We start from the raw sequence: 24,716 nt of genomic DNA on the forward strand, positions 1-24,716 counted from the left end.
TGAACAAATTGTTTGTGAATTGGAAACGTTTTTCTGAGCTACAAGCTGAATGTAGTTTAAAACTGTGAAGAATATTTTCTTCAAGTTCAAAGTATTTCTTTTAATTTAATGTTATGTGCCTTAAGAATAGAAAATCATAGCATGACAGTTCCACATATCAAATGTAAGAATGCTTGTTTGCTGTGGCTACAGAGCTAATAGCAACAAAACAGGTTCAAGAGCTGCCAAATGTGTCCCTTTTCCACAGAAAGGGCTGATGTCTGCGGATATGAAATATTAAATATCAGAGACTTCACATAACTTTGTATGGAGAAAAACTTGGGGACATGATCACTGCATAAAAAGTAATAATCGAGTTTTTTAAAAAAATTCCCCCCTACCTTTTATTTTACCTTAAATTCTCTATTGATTTTTTTCCATTTATTTTTCTTTAGCCACTAAAATTTTTTAAAAACAGTTTAATTAGCCCTTTATGGTCAGGAAGGAAGATTAATTCTTTAAATATAACTGAAACTCTGGCACTCTCTAGTGGTCAGAGAATCTAAAATATTGTTCTACATGAGCTTATAGTTTAATTTACTTCTTCCTTTAGCTTTATGAATTACACATAACCTAGATATTCTTTCCCCCATGAAGAAGGCTTGTCTAGTGGCAAAATAATGATAACAGATATTCTGCATTTACTCATACTTCCACACCTCTAGACTAGAAGCATAAGATATAGTGGTGTCGGATTCTCTGAAGGCATTTCCTTAGCTATTACCAGATAACTAAATTAAGAAATGTTAACTGCAAAAAACTCAGACAATCCAAACCTGCTGGAGGAGGAAGAATATTATGGAGAAGAGTCTAGGCTAAGGAAAGGATTATATTAAACCATATTTTTCTTCAGCTAATAGGATCACAGGTTAGCTTAATTAAAGTCTCTCAAACTACTGGGTCCATTCTTACTGCGAAAATCCAAACTCCCCTACTAATTCCCCACCCTTAAAATTCAGAGTCCCCTAATAATCACACAATATTCATACCTACTTGTTCATTCTTTTTATTTTTACAAAGCATGGCAAAATGAGGAAACCACTGACAAGTGAAGAGTTTGCACAATGGAAGACCACCTTGACCATCTCATGACTTTATACAGGAATCAGGTGGGTAAGTGTTCCTTTAAAGTGATTTTGTCGTAGAAGAGTCATCTGAAATGACTCTCGTGATGGAGGAAAGGAAAGAAATGAAATCAACATTCATGATTATTTAAAATGACTTAAAAGCTAAGCGTAATATACAGAGTAAGTCCTTTTCCTAGTATAAAAATAGTGCCAGAAACTATATTTGTTCAAATACATTGAAAAGGTATAAGAATACAAATAGTTATTAACAGTGGCTAGTGATGCCTCATAAGGTTTTCTTTTCCTAAACTGTGATAGAAATTTATATTTTCAACTATTTACATTGCTTTCAACAACATTCATTAAGACATGTTTTCACAGGCTTATGGTAAGTATATGGAATGGCAAAGTGAACTTTAATACTTTCTTCTTCCCTCTCTGTAGTAGAGCAGAAGGGGTCCAAAACTGTGCACAATTTAACAGTCCAGAAGAACTGTGTAACCTTTACCTTGCTAACACATGGAGAAAATAAACTATATACAAGAATACAAAACTCCTTAAAGTGTTCAACTATCAACATGTTAAGTGATTCATACTTGCAAGATAGGATGTTTGTTCACCGGTAGATTCTTACTAAGTTTCAGGTAAAGAAGGTGCATAAAACATATGTTATTGATGAAAATTGAAGTGATGCAGTACATCCCATGTTCTCACATTAAATTGGCAGTATCAGAAGCTGATAAGTCTCTTCTCCAGCACCTCATTCAGGGACCATGAGCTCCTTAAGGTCACTGCTCTGTCCACAGCTGAGCACAGTACCTAACATGTGGCAGGGACTCAATAAAAGGTGGGTCAATGCATGTCTGACACAAAACAATTATATTGTGTCACCTTATTTTGACTACAGTTGTTCGTAAGAGAGGATAATGATGACAGTTTTATTATCTTGTTTTAAGTCAATCTTGTAAACAAAAGACAATTGCTTGTGATGGCCTATTAAATTTTAGGAGTACAATCTGGTGAAAAACACAGAAAAAAATAGTAAATCAAATTGGAAGACGTTTAATATTTGTGTTGCTAAGCTGAAAATAAAGGCACTTCCCTGCTAGGCAAGAGTATATCTGTAACTGAATAGTTTTCTCCAAGAATCCAATATTTCCAGTATATTTTTGTATACTTTCTTGTCTCTATTACTTCTATTAAAGGAAACTATTCTTCATAATTAAGAGACAATGGTGACAATGTCATCATCCTGGGTTTGTACCTTAAAGCAATATACCCATAGAGCTCTAAATCTCACATTTACTAGTGATCTGCAAGTGAAGCTGAATAAATATATAGTCTTTGTTCAGTCTTGGAAACTCAACATTAGAAACAACATGTGGGTATAGATCACCTTTTCTCTAGACTAATACCCCATTTCTGACAGTGGTCTCCATGGCCCATTGGGGCTTATAAAGTAGCTGCCTTCTGTGACATCCTGCTTGAAGACAAAGACTTTGTCCAAACATAACTCCTTTTTAAAAAGCACAACTTGTTTAGGCACACAGAGGTTAAGTGACTTACACAAATCCACCCAGGATTGTGATTGGCACAGTCCAATCTACTGAAAACTATAAGGCTAGGCAATCATATAGATATCTTTTAACAAATTAGTAAAATAGTGGCAACTTTCTGGTTAAAAATTGAAATTAAATGGTATCATGTTACTCTGTTATAATGAAACAAACAAAAAATCTAGAACAAGAACTTCTTGCTAGTTATGGGTAATGTAAATACAGAGTAGGGTGAAGGAGGACTATATGTATACTTTTCCAGCTTGAGAGAATACTGGAAAGGAAATTAAAAATTATTTGAACCAATTAACCAGCCCTAAAGAAGTACTCTTCTGTATGAACGAAAATATCCAACAATAAAATAAAATAGGCATTGCCCAATTTCTTTTAATGTTTAAACTAGTAAAATAAACATTATTCAAAGACAAACCAAACCATTTCTAATCTAAATATATCTTCTTGCTTATTAAAATGACACACAAATAAACACTCTAAACAATCTACTATGTCTTTTAAAAAATTCTCAGTGACACACACTAGGGGGGACTAAACAAACTACAAAAGTGTAAGTACATATTTTAGCATTACTACTAAATCACAATGTAATAAAAAGGTTTATTAAAGATTGCTATTCTTTATGCAATATTTCTATACTAAGTATTTATGTGTGCATGCGTAAGTATACACCTATATGTATATATAACTATTATTTTAGTGATAATCTGTGTATTTTACACGCCAGTGCCACTAAGGGGCAACCTTAAACATTTTGTTTGTATGGCAAAAAGTAAAATAAAATATCCTGAAAGTACCAGTATACAACAATATATATAGCATTAAACAGTTGATAACTTCCTAGATTAGTCTTTACCAAATACAAAATAATGGCAATAAAATGTGTTTTGCTTTTTTTTTTTTTAACCAGAGTGATAAAAATAAAGTCACATTATGTTACAATATATATATACACATACACACATATATACACACTTAAAATTTTAAAAACTTAAGGAACATATTAAATTTTAAGTAAAATTTAGGGGAATAGGGACAAAGATGGGAAATACATTTTGGTGAAAGGTCCTTGAGAGTGTTGTATTACCATATACCTAAGAAATTTTCTATCCAAATTAGTGATAGAAACTCAGATCAAATATCTTTTTTGTGGGTTGGAGGTAGAAGTTAACAAACTTCTTCTACTCTCCCCAAATCCAAACATTCCTGAATATTTGAAACAAATTTTCCTTTCCTAGACCAGTTGCTTAATTCATTATCTACTTCTCCAATATTGAAAAATGTGTATTTAGGGGCACACATGTAGAATATTAATCCAGTTAAATGGGCTCAAATTCTAAGAAAATGTTAACTATACTAAATGTTATGGGAAGGAAATACCACTGAATACGAGTTAAGAGCCAGTGTTTAGCATTCACATCCAACCTTCTCTGGATCGGAGTTGACTTGTCCTATACATCAAAATATGACAATTTTTCAAACACAATACTGCTAAATGTTATTCAGACATAACATTTCTTACCCACTGTTCCCTCAAATTCAGTTTCTACTCTAGTATTGGCAAAAGCTCTTTGCTATTTATATAATTAAAAATTTTCTTTAAATTTCAATTGACAGAAGAAAAAAGATTCATTTTGAATTTTCTTATCTATAGTCATGTCTCACTTAGATCAATGCTCCAACTGTCACTTTTATTTTAAAAAGGAAATTCAGAAGGAAAAAAAACTCTTAGAGATATCCTCTAACAGGACATTTTTCTTCACTGATAGACATCCATGACCATTCCATTTCTACAGCACACTTATCCCTCAATAAAGTCAGTCACTGGATCATCTCCTAAGGTTTCACCTGCTTTGCTTCAGGTAGGTGAGATGGAAGGGATTGTATGGGTAGCCTTTAGAAAAATGTACTGCACTGAAATGACAAAGTTCTCTCTTGCCTGTTCTCTCACAAAACAGAAAATCAATTAAATGTTTTCTTTACAATACAGTTTCATTGTACTTCCCATTTGTTTCAGAATACCTGAACTTTTTACAAAAGACATTGTTGACAAATACAATTATTTCTTCTTAAAATCTACTCAGCCAGCATTTTTCACTATCCTATAAAGGCTTTAAATGTCACAGAATGTATGATAATTTGCTCCTAACCTACTTTTGAAAAAGGAAAGATTTCAAACATTCTTGAAAAACTGGTAATTCAGAAAACACAAAAACCAATTATTTAAAAACTCCAAGCAAAAAAACCTCAGTGCAAGAATACCGCTTACACTTTGCAGTACATGAAATACCACAAACAATGCTTTTATCAAGGTGCTAAGAGTGGATGTTGTTGATCATTTTGGTTCAGTGGCATAAAACAAATATACAAAAAATATGTAATATTCCACTAAAAACATTTCATGCTATACTCTCAAAAGTTGTGCAAAAACAAAAATACAGCAGTGGCAAAGTATATACCAAATACAGACAGTGTGTAAGAACCTAGGCATATTGCAGAACACACCATCTCTGTAAACTTCAACTCTGCATGAAATGGGCCACTCAGTTCCGCTTGGCCTGGCCGCTTTCCCCGTTAATCAGCATCTTCTCCTGCTGTTCTGCAAGGGCCTGCCATTTCTGCCTGTTCTTCCTGCAGCCATCTAGCAAAGGGAAACAGTCCTCTGACACATGGGTCAGGGCCTAAAGAAAAAAAGAAAGCAAACAACTAGAGGGAAGCCAGGAAATAAGCCCTCTCCCACAGCCTGTTACAAAGGGCCACATCCCACATGCTTTTCATGAGCAGACTCACTGCTGAAATTTTCACAAGCTGTGTGCGCACATACACAGATCATTTACGCATGATTCTTCCAAAACACTACAAATTAAGTAGTAGTTTGCTGAGAGACAGAGCATACACACACATTCCAAAATAACATTATTGTGCTAGGTAGACAGATCTATGTGGAATCCACTTTTAGGGGAAAAAAGACATTTTGTTTCTATGTAGTACAGTTGGGTGTCCCTAAGTGTGACTGCATTGGAAGCTGCTTAGTTTTTGTGTTTTTTAGGCAATGGTCTCATATAATATACTTAAATAGGCTTTTATCCAGGATTATATTATAATAAAGATTAATTCATAATTTGGTATGGCATTGTTATATACCAATTATAGTGTCATAAACATTTAGACACAAGAATGTTCATTGCAGATTTCTTCCTAATAGTGATACACTGACAATGACAAATACACAACAGTAGGCTGTCACTGGAAAACACCCCAACAGAATTTTTAAAAAAAGAGAAACCTACAGGAACACATTTGATACATAAAATATGGATATAATAACATTATGGATTCCAAAAGGCAATTATTGAATTATTGTTAAATGAAAAGTATATGAAAATGTCATAAACCATATGCATATACATTAATATGTTATCTGTAGTTATCTCTGGGTAGTAGATTCTAAGTGGTTTTACTTTCCTTTTTGCTTCTCAGTAATTTTGATTTTCCTTTTTCTTCTTTTCTTTAGGACAGGATTCCACTCCCGTCGTCCAGGCTGGAGTGCAGTAGTGTGATCTCGGCTCACTGCAACCCCCTCCTCTCCTACTCAAGCAATTCGCCTGCCTTAGTCTCCTAAGTGGCTGGGCTACAATCGCGTGCCACTATGCCCTGCTAATTTTTCTATTTTTTGTAGGGACAGGATTTTGCCATGTTGGCCAGGCTGGCCTTGAACTCCTGAGCTCATGTGATCTGCCTGCCTTGGCCTCCCAAAGTGCTGGGATTACAGGTGTGAGCCACCTTGCCTGGCCTCTGATTTTTCTATAGTATACACACACACACACACACACACATACACACATATATATATGTGTGTGTGTATATTATAATGCAGAAGGATAACATCTATAATAGGTGATATAATTACTATCTTGACTGTTTTTTTGGGGATGGAGAAAAATCAAAAGAGCCATTAGTATTTTTAGTGGAGAAACTCTTAATCCAGTCAATAAGGAAAGCATCTGTTATGGAAAGAATCAGATGTCCAAGTGTTTGAAGCACTGCACAGCATATGCTTTATACTTCTGAGGAAGAACTTTGAACAAAGGAGTAAACAACTAGAATGCTGAGAAAAATGAGACAGCAGTGGCACATGACACCTGTGTTTTTTTTTCTCCATGGTTCTTTTGGTATCTCTCCTTCCTTTCCCTGTCAGCCACAGATCCTTATTACATTCTTTTGATGGGGAGAACCCTGGAGTAGGAATGAGAACTGGGCTGTAGATGTACCTCCCCTATTAACCGCCTGTTTGGGGATAATATTCTATCTTGTTAGGAGATGAACTTTACAAGTTCGATTACTGAATCTGAAATGTTGGGTTTAGAAAATTTCTAGCTTTTTTTTTTCTGGTTTGACATTCTATGATAACTCCAAGACAAATGTTCTTTTTCCGAATAATTAAAACTTAAAACAGTTTCCTGTTTAAACTTCCAAAGACAACAACAAAGATAACCTCTTCTTTCTGCATTTGAGTCATAAACATTAAACTAATAAATTAGGTGTTTTGGGGAGAATCCATTTGCCTACAATAACCCCCCACACGCCAGATACCAAGCCAGCAGATAACGTGGAAATGGGGACCTGCAATATTCTACCTACCTCCTTTTAATTCTCAGAAAAATTTTTATAAATATAGTCAAGCCACATTATGACAATGAGAAAAAGTTGGAAAATTACTTTTCTTTATTTAGGCTAAAATTCAGACTTAAGAAAAGAATATGCTAATACATGGTATATACCATATTGCTTCTTGAAGTTAACATTGGCAATACTTCTTAGCATCCCCAAATCAATTTGTTGGAGATTAGCACATAGTAGGCACTCAATAGATATTTGTATGTGTTCCTTGTTCAATACAAACGTTCATCAATAAAAGAAACCATACTACTAATAATTTTATTTCACGACTTAGAAGCCCAAAATAGGCACCTATTATTAATCTCTTCAATTTACTTTAGGTTCTAATTCATAATGGTCCAAGTTTAGCAAGTCTAGTAGTTTTCATATAAATACCTCATACAGTTGCAAGCAGATGGCATCTATGAACCCAACTTGCATACTTGGGATTTTGTTTTTCTTTTCCCTGTTCATTAGATCCTGAAAATACAAATATAGACACAGACACACAGATTGCATTTATTTATTTAGTTAGATATTTTATTGTTATTTTTTGAGATGGGAGTCTCACTCTGTTGTCCAGGCTAGAGTGCAGTGGTGACATCTCGACTCACTGCATCCTCTGTCTCCTGGGTTTAAGCTATTCTCCTGCCTTAGCCTCCAGAGGAGCTGGGATTACAGGTGTGCGGCACCATACCTGGCTAATTTGTGTATTTTTAGAAGAGATGGGGTTTCACCATGTTGGCCAAGCTGGTCTAACTCCTGATCTCAAGTGATCCGCCTGCCTTGGCCTCCAAGTGCTGGTATCACAGGTGTGAGCCACTTTGTGCATTTATTTATTGAAAGAACACAATGAAAGCTAGCTCTAGAAAGGTGAAACAGTGGGTTAGCCTGGAAAGGTCAGATAGCAACTGTATGAAAAAAGAAGAAAAGAAAAGAGGAAAACTCTATGTTTAATTTAGAGGAAAAATTCCAAAGAACAGAAGTGGGTTGAGAAGAATCTTTACTTGTATTTGTGATCCACACTCTATGAAAAAAGGCAGTATGTATCAAAGACCTTGAAATTCTGTTTGCCCCAACACAACAACTTTGGGAATTTACGCTAACAAGATAATGAAGAATGAGGTTTAGCACTTCAGCAATTCCCTTGGTGTAATGTTTGCCATTACAAGCAGCACTGCGATAAACATCTATAATAGATGAAATACTGCTCTGGAAACACTTCTGAGGAGAACTTTGAAAAAAGGAGTAGACAAGTAGAATGCTAAGAAAAATGGGGAGACAGTTGTGCAGGCATGACATCTGGTCCTTTTTCCTCCATGTTTCTTTTGATATCTCTCCTTCCTTTCCCTGTCAGCCACAGTTTCTTTATTAAATTCTTTTCATGGTGAGAATCAAGGAGTAGGAGTGAAACTTCTATGATGGATATTTATCACAGTGCTGTTTGTAATAGTGAACACTGCAAACATTCCACCAAGGGAAGTGGTTAAATTATGGCTACATATATTTCAGTAATCATGATAACACATAAGAGTATGTTAAAAGTGGTTTGTAATACTTAACTGGAAAAAACAAATTACAAAAAACAGTGATACAACATGCTGACCCCAAAAGTGTTTTTGTGCTCTTTTATTGGCTTTGCTTTCTGTAATGAACATTTATAATTCTTCCAGTAAGAAAAAAGTTTTAAAAAATAAAATGAGAAACTGTGGTCCTAAGGAAAGATCCCATGAAACCATAAAAAGGAGTCTATAATTTAAAAATGTAGTTTAATTCCTACCAACAAGGTTTCATACTTACAGTGGGTTCTATGTTGAGTTCTTTTCTCTCTCTGTCTCCTTGATCAAAAAATTCAGTTGCTACAAGTTCTGCTATCTGAAATAATTAACAGACTCAGTTTTGACAATGAAAAGCATTTCATTCTTTAAAACAGCGACTGTGAATGAAGGCCCTGTTAGGAGGTATACAATCTCCATTTTATAGCAAATAAGCCGCAGCTTGATACCTGAAGACCAGTACTCCATGTCTAAAGCATGCTCTCTTAACTACTCCATTACACTCTTTTTTCACCTCTGTAAATCTCTCTTTTTAGTAGCTTCCAACATTTTTCCTTTTATTTTACTTAAAAATATTTTCTTCCTTCATTTATTTTCATACCATAAAACAATATGTACAAGGGTTTAATTCAGGAGAAAGAAAGGATATATGAAGACACATTCTTTCCTCTTCTGTTCTCTTCCCTGCTTAGAAATAGGCATATAGTCTTATTTCTTATGGGGCAGGAAGGTATATAAAGATCACCTAAGTGCATATGGCATGTTGGCTTTGGCACATGGAGAATGAGTTTTTGATCTTGTTTGCTCTGTATGCCTGTTTCACAAGATGAGCCTGTAGAAGAGATGTTAGGCGCCCTGACTATGCAGCCCAGAGCCTTGACCAACACCAGGCTGTCAACAATCCTAAATAGTACATTAAAGACTCAAAATGAAATCTTGAGAAACAGAAACACAATATATATGTCACTGCATGGACATCCATCACTTTTCTGAGTCTATATTGCCTCTGCAAAACATTAGAGCAGTTACTTAGAGGGAAGGATTTTTTTCTAGCCTCCTGGTAACAGGCTCTGTTCAGATCCTTCTGGACATCTCCTGTCAATACTTCCTACATCTACAAGCCCTGGAAATCTTTAAGTTCTACTTGTTAATGCCTATTTAGAGCTGAGGTATAGCCTAGAAGGCTAATCATAAGAAAAGTAATTTTGCTTCTTCTGATTTCTAAGGTCATTAAAGGGATGTCCTTAAGAAACAAGTAAGTGAGAAGCACAAGTTAATATCTCAAATCCAAACATCTGAAATCTAAAATGCTGGTCCAATAAGTATTTCCTTTGAGTGTCATGTCAGCCCTCAAAAAGCTTTGAATTTTGGAACATTTTGGATTTTTGAATTAGGTATATTCAGCCTATCACACTGAAATGAAAACTTATCAATAGCAGTGTTTTTGCTCTGTTAACGTTGATGTTGTCTTTCTTCATATATCTTACAAATATTATATGCAAATGTATCTTCTAAAAAGGAAAGCCTTTTCATGTTCAATTATCTGTTTTTAATACTACTTAAAAATTTTTAAAAATTTCCATACTTCAGAAGCTACCTTTAAGAGTAAAACCTTTAAAAAAATTATTTTATTTTAGATTTAGAGGGTATATGTGCATATCTGGTATAGGGGTATATTGTGTATTGTGGGGGCTGGGCTTCTCCCCTTTTGGAGTCCCCAGTGCCTATTATTTCCATTTTTATGTCCATGTGTACCCAACTGTTTGGCTCCTGCTTATAAGTAAGAATATGCAGTGTTTGATTTTCTGTTTCTGAGTTAGTTCATTAAGGATAATGGCCTCCACCTTCAATCATGCTGCTGCAAAGGACATGATTTGATTCTTTTTATGCCTGCCTAAAAAGAATTCCATGGTGCGTATGTATCACATTTTCTTTATCTAATCAACTGTTCTTGATGGACACTTAGGTTAGTCCCATGACTTTGCTATTATATAATAAATGATGCTATGATTAACACATAAGTGTCTTTTTAACATAGTGATTTATTTTTCTTTAGATAGATACCTAGTAGTGGGATTGCAGGGTAGAATGTTATTTTGACTTTTTAATTATTATTTTTATTGTCACTAAGCAACATACCCGTTGTTGAATAGGCCAGGGTTTTGTAATTGCAGAAAGATCACAAGCTGTCATCAGCATTGCCCTGTTACAGAAAAAAAAGAAACCCACAACTCCTATTTACTTTTTTGTTATTATATGACCTCAGTAAATAGTTACAAATAAAAAAGGTTAAAATCCTCTAAACAATGGAAATGGGAGTTTATAAAGACCAAAGAAAAACAAACAATTTATATAGAAGTCTACCTGATATAGTGATAACAGAGCATCACTGTTTTCGATTTCCCTTTGAACTTTTGGAATTTGTCCTCAAACTGCCTCATTTAGTTCCAGATTGGTAAAGTGAAAAATTATTAACCTTTGGGTAAAAATTTGCCTGATTTTATTATTTTTGTCACTTTGGTATTCCATTCTCAGTGACAGCATGATGAAAGTGCTTTGATGACTGATAATTAACCATTAAAGTATAACATCAGTTATCACACTAATAAAAGTCTTAGATCAGAAATTATAGTAGGTCATCCTAATTCACTCAACACACATGGTAATTTCTACATGAAAAGCCTTTGAATGATTAATCACGTTTTTCAGTCTTTTCCTTTATTATTTCCACATGTTGAATTATAGTTAGGGAAGTCTTCTCACTCCTAGGTTATAGAAGAATCCACTTATATTTTTATTTAGTGCTCATATGATTTAGTTCTCTACATTGAACTCTATGCTTCAGTTGGAATTTAAGTTTGTAGAGTAGATCCAATTTTGTCCTTTTCATTTGGTTATCCACTCATCTCTCTCTTTCCTCCAGTCAGGAAATGTTATCTTTATTATATACTATATGTGTTATGCAATTCTAAATTTTCTACTGTGTTCCACTGATCTGGCACCAATATCAAACTGTTTTAGTCATAGAGACTTTATAGTATTGCTTCCATGTCTAGAGACCCGACCTCACTGCTCTACCTTTTCAGATTTTCATTAAGAGAAGTAAACATTTTGCAGCTCCATCTTGCTTCTGCAATCTTTATATTTTCAGCACTTCCATTGCAATGAATTAGGAAAGTGAATAAGGGAATCCTATAAACATATATTGATACTCCACCACATTTTAAAGGTTTTTCTAGAATAAGGAACAATTCATTTACTTGGATTTGCAAATGCAATTCTTTTCAAGTAAATTTCACATTTACTCTTTGTACAATCCACTGGAAAAATCTGACAGCTTTTAAGATCATCATGTTGTAACAAATAATTGCAATAAAAACTAACAGAAAAAATAGAAAGTTGGGTAAAAAAAATACTTCAGCTTTAAAGATAGTAAACATACTTACAAAAACAAATCCTTTTGATGAGGATCTTCCAAATTGAATTGATTTTTTCTTATAAGTTCAAAAAATTCTCCTCGCCTCCTACAACATTAAAAAAAAAGTGGTGGTTATATAAGTACCTCGGCTCTCATCCCTTTGGTCTACAAAGACTCATGGAGTAAATTTTTGGTTAAAAAAATGTCTAATTTTTTTCCCCCATCTTTGAACCTACTATAAAATCAACATTTACAAATCTTTAATACCTCACTTCCCCCTTTTATCATTTGCTTTGGGTAAAACATTAAACCTCATCTAATTTTTAATGATACATCACAAATAATGGTAATTTCAATTCTTGAATATTTGTTATTTTATGAAAAATGAAACAGTATGAGTTAAAAATTTGATGCTGAGAATTATTTCAGATATTTTAAGTGCATGGCAGAATAAGATCCATAGGTTTCAGTTTAACAATCATTTATATCATGGTATAGGATAAAAAATTATGAAGTTGTAAACTGCTTCTGAAATAAAGACTAGGTAAAGTTTAAAATACCATTTCTTATTATTCAGTGAATATAATCATATTAGTGTATAGTAAATACCTCTTACATGCCCAGTATTATTAAGCATTTTGAGAAAGCATGAGAAAAATTTTTCTTTTTACAGTGTTTAATATCTACCTGGAGACACAAGACTCAAGAAGAACTTATGTAATAAAACTGATTGTATATGATCACCAAAAACGAAAAGTATGTTTCATAAGGGTTCAAAGAAGAGACTCTTATGTCCTGCAAAGGTTGGATAGGCACTATTTTTCAAATTCTTGTTAATTTGATAATCCTTATTCTGCAATTATTTTTAATAAATGGAAGTTTACTATTAATATGTATTATTTTGTCTTAACCTCAAAGTGCTCTAAAAGCACATGCAGTTACTTTTAGATATATAATAGTAGATATCTGGCATATGCTTTTTTGTGTTTATTCTATTTGTTTTTACTTCTAAGAGTGACTAGAACCATGAATGTGAATTCCTTACAGATGGAGAGAGACTCATGTTACAAGGAAATCCTGAGTGTGATTCCCTGACTCCCCGCATTCCCATGCATGCATCAAAGCTCTCAGCCTAGGAGTTGAAAACTTATGATTGCCCAAATGCACAAAAGTATTTTCTAGTTTTTAGAAAGGCAGCTTAATCATGAAAATGCATAATCACAGAGACCACTCTAATGTATACTCTTATTTTAGAATCACTAAGTTCAAAGTTCTATATTAATATTCTTCTGTCAAAATCAAATAAAAAGAAACAAGAGTTACTTGCTTGGCAGTAACACCCTTTCTGCCCAGCTAAGCTTGGATGATGGTATAAAGGAGTCATGAAATGGTCAGAAGTTGTCCCCACAAGGGGGAAAGGGAAAGGAGGAAAAGCAAATGACCTATATAATCTTTAGACAACATGGCTTAGAATGACCTTGAGATGGCTATTAGATTTGTATATAGTTTCAGAGACACAGTGATAAACATTAGAAATAATTATGTATTCTGTAATTTTCAGCAATAAGTAGCCAAAGGACTACTTATAAGTAGTCCTTTTGTCCAATAAGTAGACTTTTTGGCTACCTTTAAGAAACGGCTCCATAGTCTGATAAGCAGCTTTGCCAGGACATTTGTGCTTTGAAATTTCTCAAAATTTGAAACAATGCAATGACTTCCAAGACTTCTTTCTCAGGGTATTGCTTAAAACTTACTTAATGTACAGTGCTAGGTCTGTAGCTAAAATAGCTTGCTTGATTATTTTCAACGTGGTCTTATATTCTTCAATGGAGAGGCCACTGAGAATCTGATTGCCCTTGATAAAAAAGAAAACCAAGTTAGCACTCCAGGGAGAAGCTGCTGACAAGAACAAAATCTGGAAATATATTCACATATCTTAAACACATGCCAGTATTCTAAACTCATGATGTAGAGGGCACACTTAAATACCATGAAATAATGTTTCCCTTCGATGCTCCCATCCCACCCCTGTGTCATACAGATAAACAGCTGTCTACATATGCATGTTTTTCCAAATCTTATACTCCTTAAGCCTTAGTCCAGACTTCAAATCTAATTGCTATCCTTTTCCATAGGGCAGACTAATTGTTAAAATCTAACAGCAAGTAAAACTTTGAAAAAAATCAAAGCCATATTAATGGATATGAATAATGGAGTGGTAAATTTTTTACACAATTGATTATGAAAAAAGTCACTTCTATATGGCATTTAAAATCCAGTAACATTTCTGGTGCAAATTTATATAATTTTAACTTAGTTATGATAACAGTGCATATTCCTTAGGAACATCTTAAATGGGTAAAGGGCATGAGTCAAAGGGTGCTTACTGGTCAGTGATAAAAGAAAGCATGGGTTGAAACTTCTATAAGGAGTATTTAAAAGGTAGCTAATCCATGTGCAAATCATTGAAAGTTTTTACTATGTAACCATTTTTAATTTCTTGTCTGTAATTTAAAGCATAGTGTTCCTCTAATATTGAACTAAGTAAAACACACAGACCAGGCACTCAGAATATGATCAGAACAACATCTGCAAATTGAGTCAGTTGTGCTTCCTATATTTTAGGGCCGAGAAAAAACCCTGAGGCTTAGGAATGAGATCTGAAAGCAAAGGATTTGTTATGAAGACAGGAGAACTTCTGGATATGCTAGGCTAGGGCCAGAGCACAATGGTTAGAGGATAACTAGATGCTGAAATTGTGGCATGGATCTAATTAATCACAATAATCTATAATTACAACCATAAACATTATTTTTAAATACTAAATCAATTTAGATTCTAGGCTAAACAGAAAACTGTTCAGAAAATACCTTCAGATACTTATTTGAAGATAAAAAGTACAAGTGGAAAATGAAATGACTTTTAGTGCTATGTTCCTACATTTTACTCCCAAAAGCTGAGGATATAATGTCTTGTGTCATTATGCTTACAAAGATAGAATATATAGATAAGTCTTATAATTTGAGCCAGCCATATATACAATCAGATTCCTTACATGTTAAGTAATAACATATTATATAATAAGTTATATAGTATCAGAGGTCAGTTGATAGGAATACTGTTAAATATACTTTTAAAAAGTTAGCATATTTTCTTTCTCTGGAGCTAAATTTGTAATGGGATATTGAAATGAAAGTTTCAGTGGGAACACATAGAGAGCAAATTCTAAGAAAAGTATAGATGTTTCTACTATAACATGACATAAACATTCCTGAGAAATTTCAGTTCTGAAAAAATTTCAGTTCTGAAAAACACTAAAAATGACATGGATTATGTGAAAAAAGGGTACTGGGAAAGACCACTCAAAACCTATGCAACTTTGTAACCAGAGTACAAACCAAACCAGGAATTGGTAACTCTGGAAGTAACTTGGACAGGCCAGTCTGGCAGGTGTGGAGGCTGCCTGTGAGGACATTAAAGATGGACAAAAACAATCAAGTGGAAGTGCTGGTTTGTGGGGGCCCTACAACAAGGCATATAGAATTGATCACCAGACAGTAAGGCTGCTATTAAGGTGGGCACTGAAGGAAGAGCAAGCTACTGAGAGCCTACAAGAGTCTGAAGCAAGGGAGAGAGCCTCAGGTGCAAGTGCTAATTTTTAATATTCCCAAGATACAATGGAAAGGGCTGTATACACAGGAGCCAACGGGATGGCTTTTTTCTTTCTTGCTGAAGGTCAGAATTCAACTTCTATACTTCTGGCACCTCTCACCCCAGAGAAGTTGTGTATGAAATGACAGAATGTCTATAGTACACTGATACCATTCAAATACCTCCCTTCTACACATGAACTAATTCATATTAAACAATCACATGAGGGGCGTGGAGTTCCCGTGTATGCATCCTATCATTTGGGTGGAGGTGGGCCTAGAGTAGACTTGTGTCTGACTCCTGCCTCAAAAGTCTAGAAGGCAAGACTCATATCAGTACCAGTCTGTTAAGAATGTTTTGATGTTTCTTACTATTCTCCCTGCCCATTCTCCAACGATGAAGGAGTAAGAAACTACATGGAGGTTGGGGAGAGAGGAGGATCTAGAAGAAACACAAAGTCAGGACTGAGAGAAGCCAAGCAGTGCAGTTACAGAAAACCTGAAACTTTAAATCATGTTCAAAATTTGGACTGCCACCCAGGAGCAGACATTTTGGTTTCTGAGTTAAGAACTCTATTCTATATATTGGGATCTAAACTAACTAGAGGGCTTTTAACTTATAAAAGAGTGACCAGAAAAGTGATGGCAATCTCTGAATTTTTTCCCAAGGCTCAGGAAAGAACTAGCCCCACTGAGTAAACTTAGAGATATTATGGTAAAACTGCTTTAAGATTATATGTCATGCACTGTGTATGTTCAATGTAAAACTTTCATTTTCTCTTATCATGAAGGTAATACACACAACGGATAATGTAAATAATGAACGCCCCCCCCAAATAAAGATTAATATTTTATTATACCAGCACAGCCATTCTTAATATCCTGGTGCATATTATTTTAACCTTGTTTTCCTTAACGTAAGTATGTTTGGCATTGCATAGCATATACTTTAATGTTGATAAATATTCACTTCACCAAGTTGTTAAACAGCTTTACTCTTTAATAAAATCATTTCTTAGTGACTAAAAATTTGAACCAAAAGAGGAAAAGTTACTGCTTTGTGAAAGCAAATCCTTGAGCTATAGAAACCACTTCACTTGATTAAACAAAAAAAGCAGAATTCTGAGAGCCACAAAATACCCATTTTGTTTGTTTCTAACTTGGAATAGACACATAGAGTAGAATAACCAAATTTCCCTTATCGGGCAACATGTAAACAGTTCTAGTTGTCTAGAGAAGTGAGGCTGTGAGGATCTCAAATGTTTGGCATTGCCTTCCTTACCCAAAAAGGAATAAAGTATGTGCAAGAATTTATGATGCTGGGAATAAATCCAAAACCTAAAAATAAAACTGAATTTATAAAGCTCTCTTTTAAAATTCCACAACAATAAATTCAGTACTTACTGGACTATTGAGAATCATCAGGCACTGGTCAAAATGATGGTGCTCCATGATTGAATGGCAGTAGAGCTGAGCAAGTGGATGTTCACTTCTGAAAATATTTTGTTGAAGAAAGAGAAAAAGATCAATTTCCTTAATATGCAAGTTTATCAGTACGTTTTTATTACTGGCTAACTAAAAAAGAGGCTACTTCACAAAGTTAATCAATTAACAATTTTCTCTCCTTTTATTGTGAAAAGGGTTAGGTAATCTCTGGGAAACAAATATAAAGAGTCAAATTGTTTTTCAAATATCAATGTAATCATTTCCATTGCAAAGTATGAACAATTTCATTGGTTTTAATACTAATTAAAATAGAAGTAAGGAATAAGGACTAAAAATTAATACCTCTAAACATAGGAAAAAAAACCCCTCTGAAATAGTCGTACCAACAATATTTTTAATTTCAAAACTGCAATTGATATAAAATCTGAAACAAATTCACGTTAGTTTTTTCTCTGAAATAATGCTCAGGCTGAAGGTGAGCTTATTAATATGGTGTCTTCAGATATGAAAAGGACTTACTGAGTTGGAATTAACTGAGGTATGAATAATGAAAGGCAAGGAAAAGAGGGATAGTCAGTCCACATGCCCCCTAGGAAGGAAGGAAGGAGACAGCTGAGTTGGAAAGCTCCCCATGTGGGATCCAGGTCATTTTAGTGCAGGATATCCTGCTAGTTCTCCTAACTGAACTTGGTGAAGCAGTAAAAACCCATTGGCTGAGTGAAGAGCAAGGAAAGGATATTATACTCAGTTCATTATATCTGAGACAGTCACAAATAAAGCTCTAAAGCATGACAAGCACAATCCTCCATCTCATGTTTCTCATGACCCTTCACATGTGATTATTAAGCATAGTTCTCACTATTTCTTTTTCATAAGAAAGAGATGAAGTTTCAGAAGCCTCTGATCCTAAAATTTATAGGAAAGGGGTTTGTGAATTGTAAAGGTCCATATAAAAGTGTTGAATAAAACAATTGTGTTGTTATTTCTTCCTATTACTATCTGAATCATTATTTTACTTTGCTTGTAATTTGTTGAAGATAGAGAAGATACCTAAGACTGAAAAAATGTAATGTAGGGGGAAAAACAGGCAAAGTGAAAGAAGCCTGAGGGAAAATGAAAATAGTAAAGTGAAATAAAGGTAAGAGCACAGGTAATCTCATCTATTACTGTTTAAAGTGTCGTCTACACTGCTGATTGATCAATGTTATTGTCCTAACTTTTCCCAAATTAATTCTTGCCCTTCTTGTCTTATTTGCTCCTTCCATATTTAGTGAGTTGGAGTATGGATCAGGTACTGTGCTGAAATAATGCTTGACATTGATTGAATGGCAGTGAACAGAGAAACACAAGTTCATCCTAAGAAAGGATGAACTTAATGGAAACAGGATTGCTTATGTATCGAGACTACTGGGAGTTAGTTAGAAGACTACTGGGAAACTTCTAGTAACCTAAGTAAGAGAGAGCCCAGATCAGAGTTGTAGCAACCCAAAGGAAGAGAAGCAGATATCTGAGAACTGGTTAAGAATAGATCAGATAGGAACTGGTAACTAATCTGACTCGGAGTGGGATGAGGGAGGTGAACGGATGAGGACGATAAAGGGAAAAAGTATGAATGTTAAAGTTTCTACCTTGGGATGCTGACCTCATTTACTGAGATAGGAAAAGGGAGAAAATGATTAGAGACGGGGATGAAGCAGGGAAAGCTGACTAGCTGGATTTTGGATCTGTTCATTTTAAGGTGCCTGAAATAGACCCAAGTGGATATAAATGTCTGAACTCAGTTCTGGACGAGAGATACAGATTTGGAATGCACCAACATGCAGATGGTAATACCCCATATGAGTAGATAAGATCACCCAGGGAGATGGCCTGTAATGACAGCCTATAACATGTCAGGTACTATGCTATGTAGTTTATTATATTTAGTTTTTACAATAACCCTGTGCAGGTCATTTCCAATTACCACATCAAAACTCGCGTTCCCACCTCTTGCTCATCCACTGATGTAGTGTCCAGTGTCATGCACACTTTAACAGACTTCATTCAGGTATCAATTAGAAAGTGTTTTGCCCCAGCCTACCTTCAATACCTCTCACTTCTGCCTTAGAGCTTTGTTACCCCACAGCTGGTGCCAGAGGAATTTTCTCTGCACTCACACTTCTTCAGCCTGGAAGTGTGAAAGAGTGAAGGTCGGTGGACCACCTTCAACCACTGGGGTACAAAGACCTACAGACTATTGTCTTTGTCTTACCAGTCAACAGTTCAGGGTCTTATCTCAGAAGACTCTTCAAAAGCACGTGGCAGGACTGAGCGCAGTATGGGTGGACATCTGGATAACTCATCCCTCTACTGGCTTTCCTTTTTTCCCTGCTTCACTCCCTGTCCCAAATTCCTGCTCCCTGGGGTCATATTCACAAATAAGCTATATGCACACTGATGATCGTCTCAGGTTGTGCCTCCTGGGTGACCTAGGCTGAGACCTCTCTAAAACTGCCAGCTTTTTGCTTTTTAGACAAAGGTTTAGAGAAAAATAATGTGCTCAAAGTCGATATAAGTGGTAGAGATGCCATTCAGGTATATCCTCTTCACTGCAACACACTGTCTTAAGGTACCCAAGTACTTTAAAGGCACAGCGCATGCACTCACTGACCTAATTAGGGGCTGGACCTGGAAATGCAATTATGTGGATATGACACAAGCAAGTCAGAACTTCAAACACACATTACATTTTTAGACGGCGCAGAAAGGGCTCTTTCACATTAGAGAAAATTCTTGGCTTTTGAGATAAACTAATGCAAACTGTGTTTGCCTTTACTTACATTCTAACAATACAGATTCATGAATCAATAGCAGAGTGACAAATGCCCTGAATTCCCTGTATATAAAAACATTCATGGAACCAATGTATTCTATATTTGTTGTATTTTCCTCTTTCAAACATGAGGCTATGTCGGTTCTTTAATTACGGTTGCATCAGAGGGACCAATTTAAACCACTACTGCTACAGAGTTTTGTTCTCATACTGCCGTCAGTGAGCACTGATCGACCAGCACACTCATTCTGCATTTTCCTCTGTTCTGCATAGTTGTTGGTCCATCTCTGACAGGAGTATTAGGATGCTCAATGGAGAAATCAGACCAATATTTTAGAAATAGAAAACCTTAGAATTCTACAGAAAATGAAAACCTCATGCCCCATGGGAGTGGGGAACTATACTGCAACCCCAATCTTCCTATGTCACCAATGCTAACAACGTCCTTGGTTCTGTTTCTTAGACATATATAATATTCTGGTCTCAATTCTCTAACTACCTCTTTGTAACCTTGAATCTCATTAAGTTCTTTACTTCATCATTTCTCTTCATAACATCAGTATTGCCTTTTTCTCCCAGTCAATGCTGTTTTTTTTTTTTTGCCTTCTTATTGTCTATAATCATATTCAGTGACATAGATATTCATAATGATGATTCATTTCACCTTTTGACCTCAGAGTTCTCTGACCTCCTTGACACTACTGATTATCTCTTTGCACATAAGATGGACAGGGCTCCACTTCTTTGTTCCACAGCTACTAGATTCTACTGGGCACAGTATCTTTGCCACTCCCTTTATTCACCACAGACAAAGCAAGATCTTGAACTCCTATCTGTTGCTAAGAACATTCCTCTTTGAAAATTGCTAAAACATGTAGAGCATTTAATATGTGCCAGGAATGTTCTAAGCACTTTACATCTATTTTACCCCTTTAATCCTTAGGAAAACTCAGAAGATAAGTATTTTGATTATTCCATTATACAAAGAAGGAAGCAGGGACACAGAGAAGTTTAATGACTTGCACAAGGTCACAAAGTAAGAGGAGAAGCCAAAATTTGAAGCCAGGCTTCTGGCTCAAGTTGGCTCTTAACTACCATAACCATCATAGACACTGCATGGTGATATAAGGACTAAATGAACAAATATATAAAAAGTGCTAAAATGTTTCAAATGCCATAAGGCCTATATAAGGTTTTAGCTTATATTACTAGTATTTGCTACTGACATATGACTAATTGAACTTGCAGTTTATTCATATTCAGATCTCCAGTCTCTCAAGATCTCCAACCTGACCAGTGATAACCTCATTCATGGATAAAATGGACTCTACCCAGTTTGAACTTCACACATGGTTTGTGTGCGTGTAGGGCCCTTTTATGTCTCTCAGATCCTGCTGACCCTCTATTCTCACTGTGCCAGACCATGACCCTCCAGCTCACTTCTTTCCTCTATTGGCAGGGAAGACACTTATGGGATAGAACAAGTTCTCCCAGGACAAATATACATAGTATGATTGTGGCTACCAGGAGATTTTTTTCCCCCGATTTTATTGCATCTCTACCCTTGTAAAAAACACATTCATTTGATCATTTGACCACCCCTAACTACCACCTTATTTATTATCTTCTACTTATTGCCAAAACTCCCCTAGCCTCCGTCCTTGCCATCCCTCTCTCTCAATGCACACATATACAGATTTCCCAGCTCTTTCATTTTCATCAATGGCACCATCACTGTTCCAATTTCTTATACCACAAGTCATATCTCCTTCCTTCATGCTTATATATAACTAGTTGCTCATTATTAAATTAATTTTTTTTCTCCTTCAGTCTATTCCTCTCTCTAGCCAGTATATAATTTTTCAGCTTATTCCTGACTTGCTGTAACAGCTTTCTAGTTGAACTCTGTGGTTCTAATTTCTACCCACTTACCTTGTAGCTTACATTCAGACTTCTTTCCTAAAACTGTGTGTTTGTTACACACTGCAGTGGCTACCTTTTTTTCTAGCCATATCAAATCCAAAATGTACTGCTTAGTTTTATAATCCTGACTCAAAAAGCTTCTATTTGTTCATTCTCTTTTGTTTCATTCCTAATCATTGTGAACCTTCTAACTCTGGTCAAGCTAGCCATCATCACTGTTCCAAGAAAATGCTTACCTCGTGGTGCTCCTGGAATATCTTTATCCTTTCTCCTTTCTAAATCCCACCCACATTTTAAGACCAAGTTTAAGTCTCATTCCTCCATTAACAGTGGAGATGTACAACTTCTGTTCTGACCAGTCTTCTCTGCTGAACACTGACAGTTCATGCACTAAATAATTCAGGACTAAATACTTTCTTGTAGTGATCACTATTGCTTCATGAGACTATGACCATTCCTTAATGGCAAGAATCACATTTTATACTTCTATCACTCTCTTTCTGCCTCACAAAGGGCAAAAGCCCTAGTATAATAATTACCCATTATCCATCTGCCTAAAATGTAACATAATTTCACTGCATTATTTTACCAACACCATACTTGAATCTAACGAAACACATGCATCTAATGCAGTCTTCTTATATTGACTGAAGGCCTAATGCAGGTAATTTCTCTACCTAAACCAAATGCTACAGGTGTGTTTTCTCTAGTGGTTGTCTGCACTGCAGCCATTTTGTTCCTATTACTGCCTATTTTTAAAATAAGAATTCAGTATATATCTGAGATCATTTTTTTCTTTATTCACCCAAGTGGGAGAAGTAAGCATGAACAGGGAACTCTTCCCTCATATATTCCACTGGCATACCTATAGAACTCCTCTACAAAGGCAGTTTCCTAATTAAAGAAAGAATCAAAGAATCAAATAATGACTGAAGGGGCGACTTCCTCTTGAAGAAATATTTTCCTTCAAGGTAATTTCAGGGCAATTTTCTGAAAAGATGTTCAAGAATGAATGAGGAAAATCTCAGTTTCTAATTTGTCTACCACATGATTATTATTTTTTCTCTTTTTGATGAATTACTTTCATCTCTGTGCATTGTTTTATTGTTTTGATTTTCTCTACATATTAGTTTGACTATGTGATGAGGGCTGGACACAGTATACCTTTTTAGAAGACAGTACTTAAATGGGAATATTTATGGTACTCATAGTCTCCTAAGTCCCCTGGCTAAGAAAATTCTACTTTAAGTATCACTCATTTACCAGCAAGGAAAGAAAAAAAATTCCTGGAAAATTCTTGGTTTCCTCTACTCAAACCACAGGGATGTAGGAAGAAAGAAAAATCTTTGAAACTGCTTTAACTTTTTTAAAAAAAAAAACTTGAGGAAGTCTGCTTTGTGGTGTGTGTGTAAAAACAAGATTCTGCAGTCGATGACTTTTTCCCAGGATGTTTTCTTTCTTTCTTTCTTTTTTTTTTTGGAGAAGATGACGTTTCTCCAGATGTTGTCAGGGTAATTATTTTTAAATAAACAAAGGAAAAAATAGTTGAGTGTTTTTTTAACTCTAAAGCAGGGCAATAGCATCTTAGAGCAATCCAGACACGAATAATCCACATACTAGTAGTAGTATGTTCAGTGTAGCACATGCTGATCCTGATCTTTAGGTTGTGTTGACTGTGGAGGGACATGCTATGTGGCTTGACTCTGCACTATACATCTTTTCATGTCAGTGTCCTCTTTAATAATTACCCTGTGTCTATGTGAAGCTCAGGGTTGCAATCACATGGCAAAGCACAGGGGACAAAGAATATGTCACCCAGTTAGTTCTCCAAAATATGAGATTTTCAAGAGCAAACAGCCAGACTCTGATACTCAGGCAAGTGCTTACTATCTTTTCCCATCGAAGGTCAGCAGAGGACATGGTTGTTACATCACTACAATTCTTTCTACATGAAGTTTTCCATTTATTTAGATAAGGAGAATGTGATTAGAGAGCTTTCTGAAATTCCCTCTAGATATCAGACATCTGGAATTTCCTTAAGAGATCTGTCCATTAGTAGAATCACTTGTGTACTTAAAAAATGCTCAGTAGTAAGAGATCTTGCACTTAAAGTGTAGATCTTTCAACTATATTCCTATAAGAAAATAAAAATATCACAGTGGCTCAAACATTTGATGAAAAGTGATGTCACTTTTATCCTCTCATTTGTTATTTCAAATGCCACTTAAGTATGGCCCTTAAAGGAGCCTGAAACTCTTGTCCTAACGATTAGTATTATGTTCAGTGTATATATGTTGATTTTGATCTTTTCACTCTCAAACTCACTCTCAAACTCAGCCAATAAGCAGACATCTGATGATGATATATCTCTAGCATCTGCTTCTAAGATTTAATAGGTACCAGGCATTCTCCTTGGTATTGATGTACATTATTTTTTACAACTTATATCAACCCTATGAGGTGAGTATGCTATTAACTCCATTTTATAGATCAGGACATTAAGGTATAGAGAAATTAGACAGAGGCCCAGTTCTCCAATATTGTGCTATATGGCTTCTGCTAAGATCAAAAGCCT

The 24,716-nt window shown here is 35.2% G+C and overlaps 1 protein-coding gene and 1 long non-coding RNA gene across 8 annotated transcripts in view; one reads left to right on the top strand and one right to left on the bottom strand.

Annotated features, from left to right (window-relative positions):
- Window positions 1-1,025: 1,025 nt before the first annotated feature.
- Window positions 1,026-24,716, bottom strand: part of PDE5A (phosphodiesterase 5A) — a 127,695-nt gene continuing 104,004 nt past the window's right edge. For all 7 annotated transcript variants that reach the window (XM_017497566.2, XM_037727502.1, XM_017497565.2 and 4 more), the window contains 7 exons: window positions 17,365-17,452; window positions 14,065-14,165; window positions 12,339-12,416; window positions 11,032-11,095; window positions 9,137-9,211; window positions 7,733-7,816; window positions 1,026-5,358 (listed from right to left, as the gene is read on the bottom strand). In XM_017497566.2, coding sequence (XP_017353055.1) covers window positions 5,221-5,358; window positions 7,733-7,816; window positions 9,137-9,211; window positions 11,032-11,095; window positions 12,339-12,416; window positions 14,065-14,165; window positions 17,365-17,452 — 628 coding nt within the window. In that variant the 3' untranslated portion in view covers window positions 1,026-5,220. The remainder of the gene's footprint in view (window positions 5,359-7,732; window positions 7,817-9,136; window positions 9,212-11,031; window positions 11,096-12,338; window positions 12,417-14,064; window positions 14,166-17,364; window positions 17,453-24,716) is intronic.
- LOC119466839 lies at window positions 6,406-23,103 on the top strand. Its single transcript, XR_005195325.1, has 3 exons — window positions 6,406-6,449; window positions 19,145-19,302; window positions 21,482-23,103. It is a non-coding gene; the product is annotated as an uncharacterized LOC119466839 (long non-coding RNA).

The sequence above is a fragment of the Cebus imitator genome, unplaced genomic scaffold, assembly GCF_001604975.1.
Source record: "Cebus imitator isolate Cc_AM_T3 unplaced genomic scaffold, Cebus_imitator-1.0 Scaffold233, whole genome shotgun sequence".
Taxonomy (NCBI): Eukaryota; Metazoa; Chordata; class Mammalia; order Primates; family Cebidae; genus Cebus; species Cebus imitator.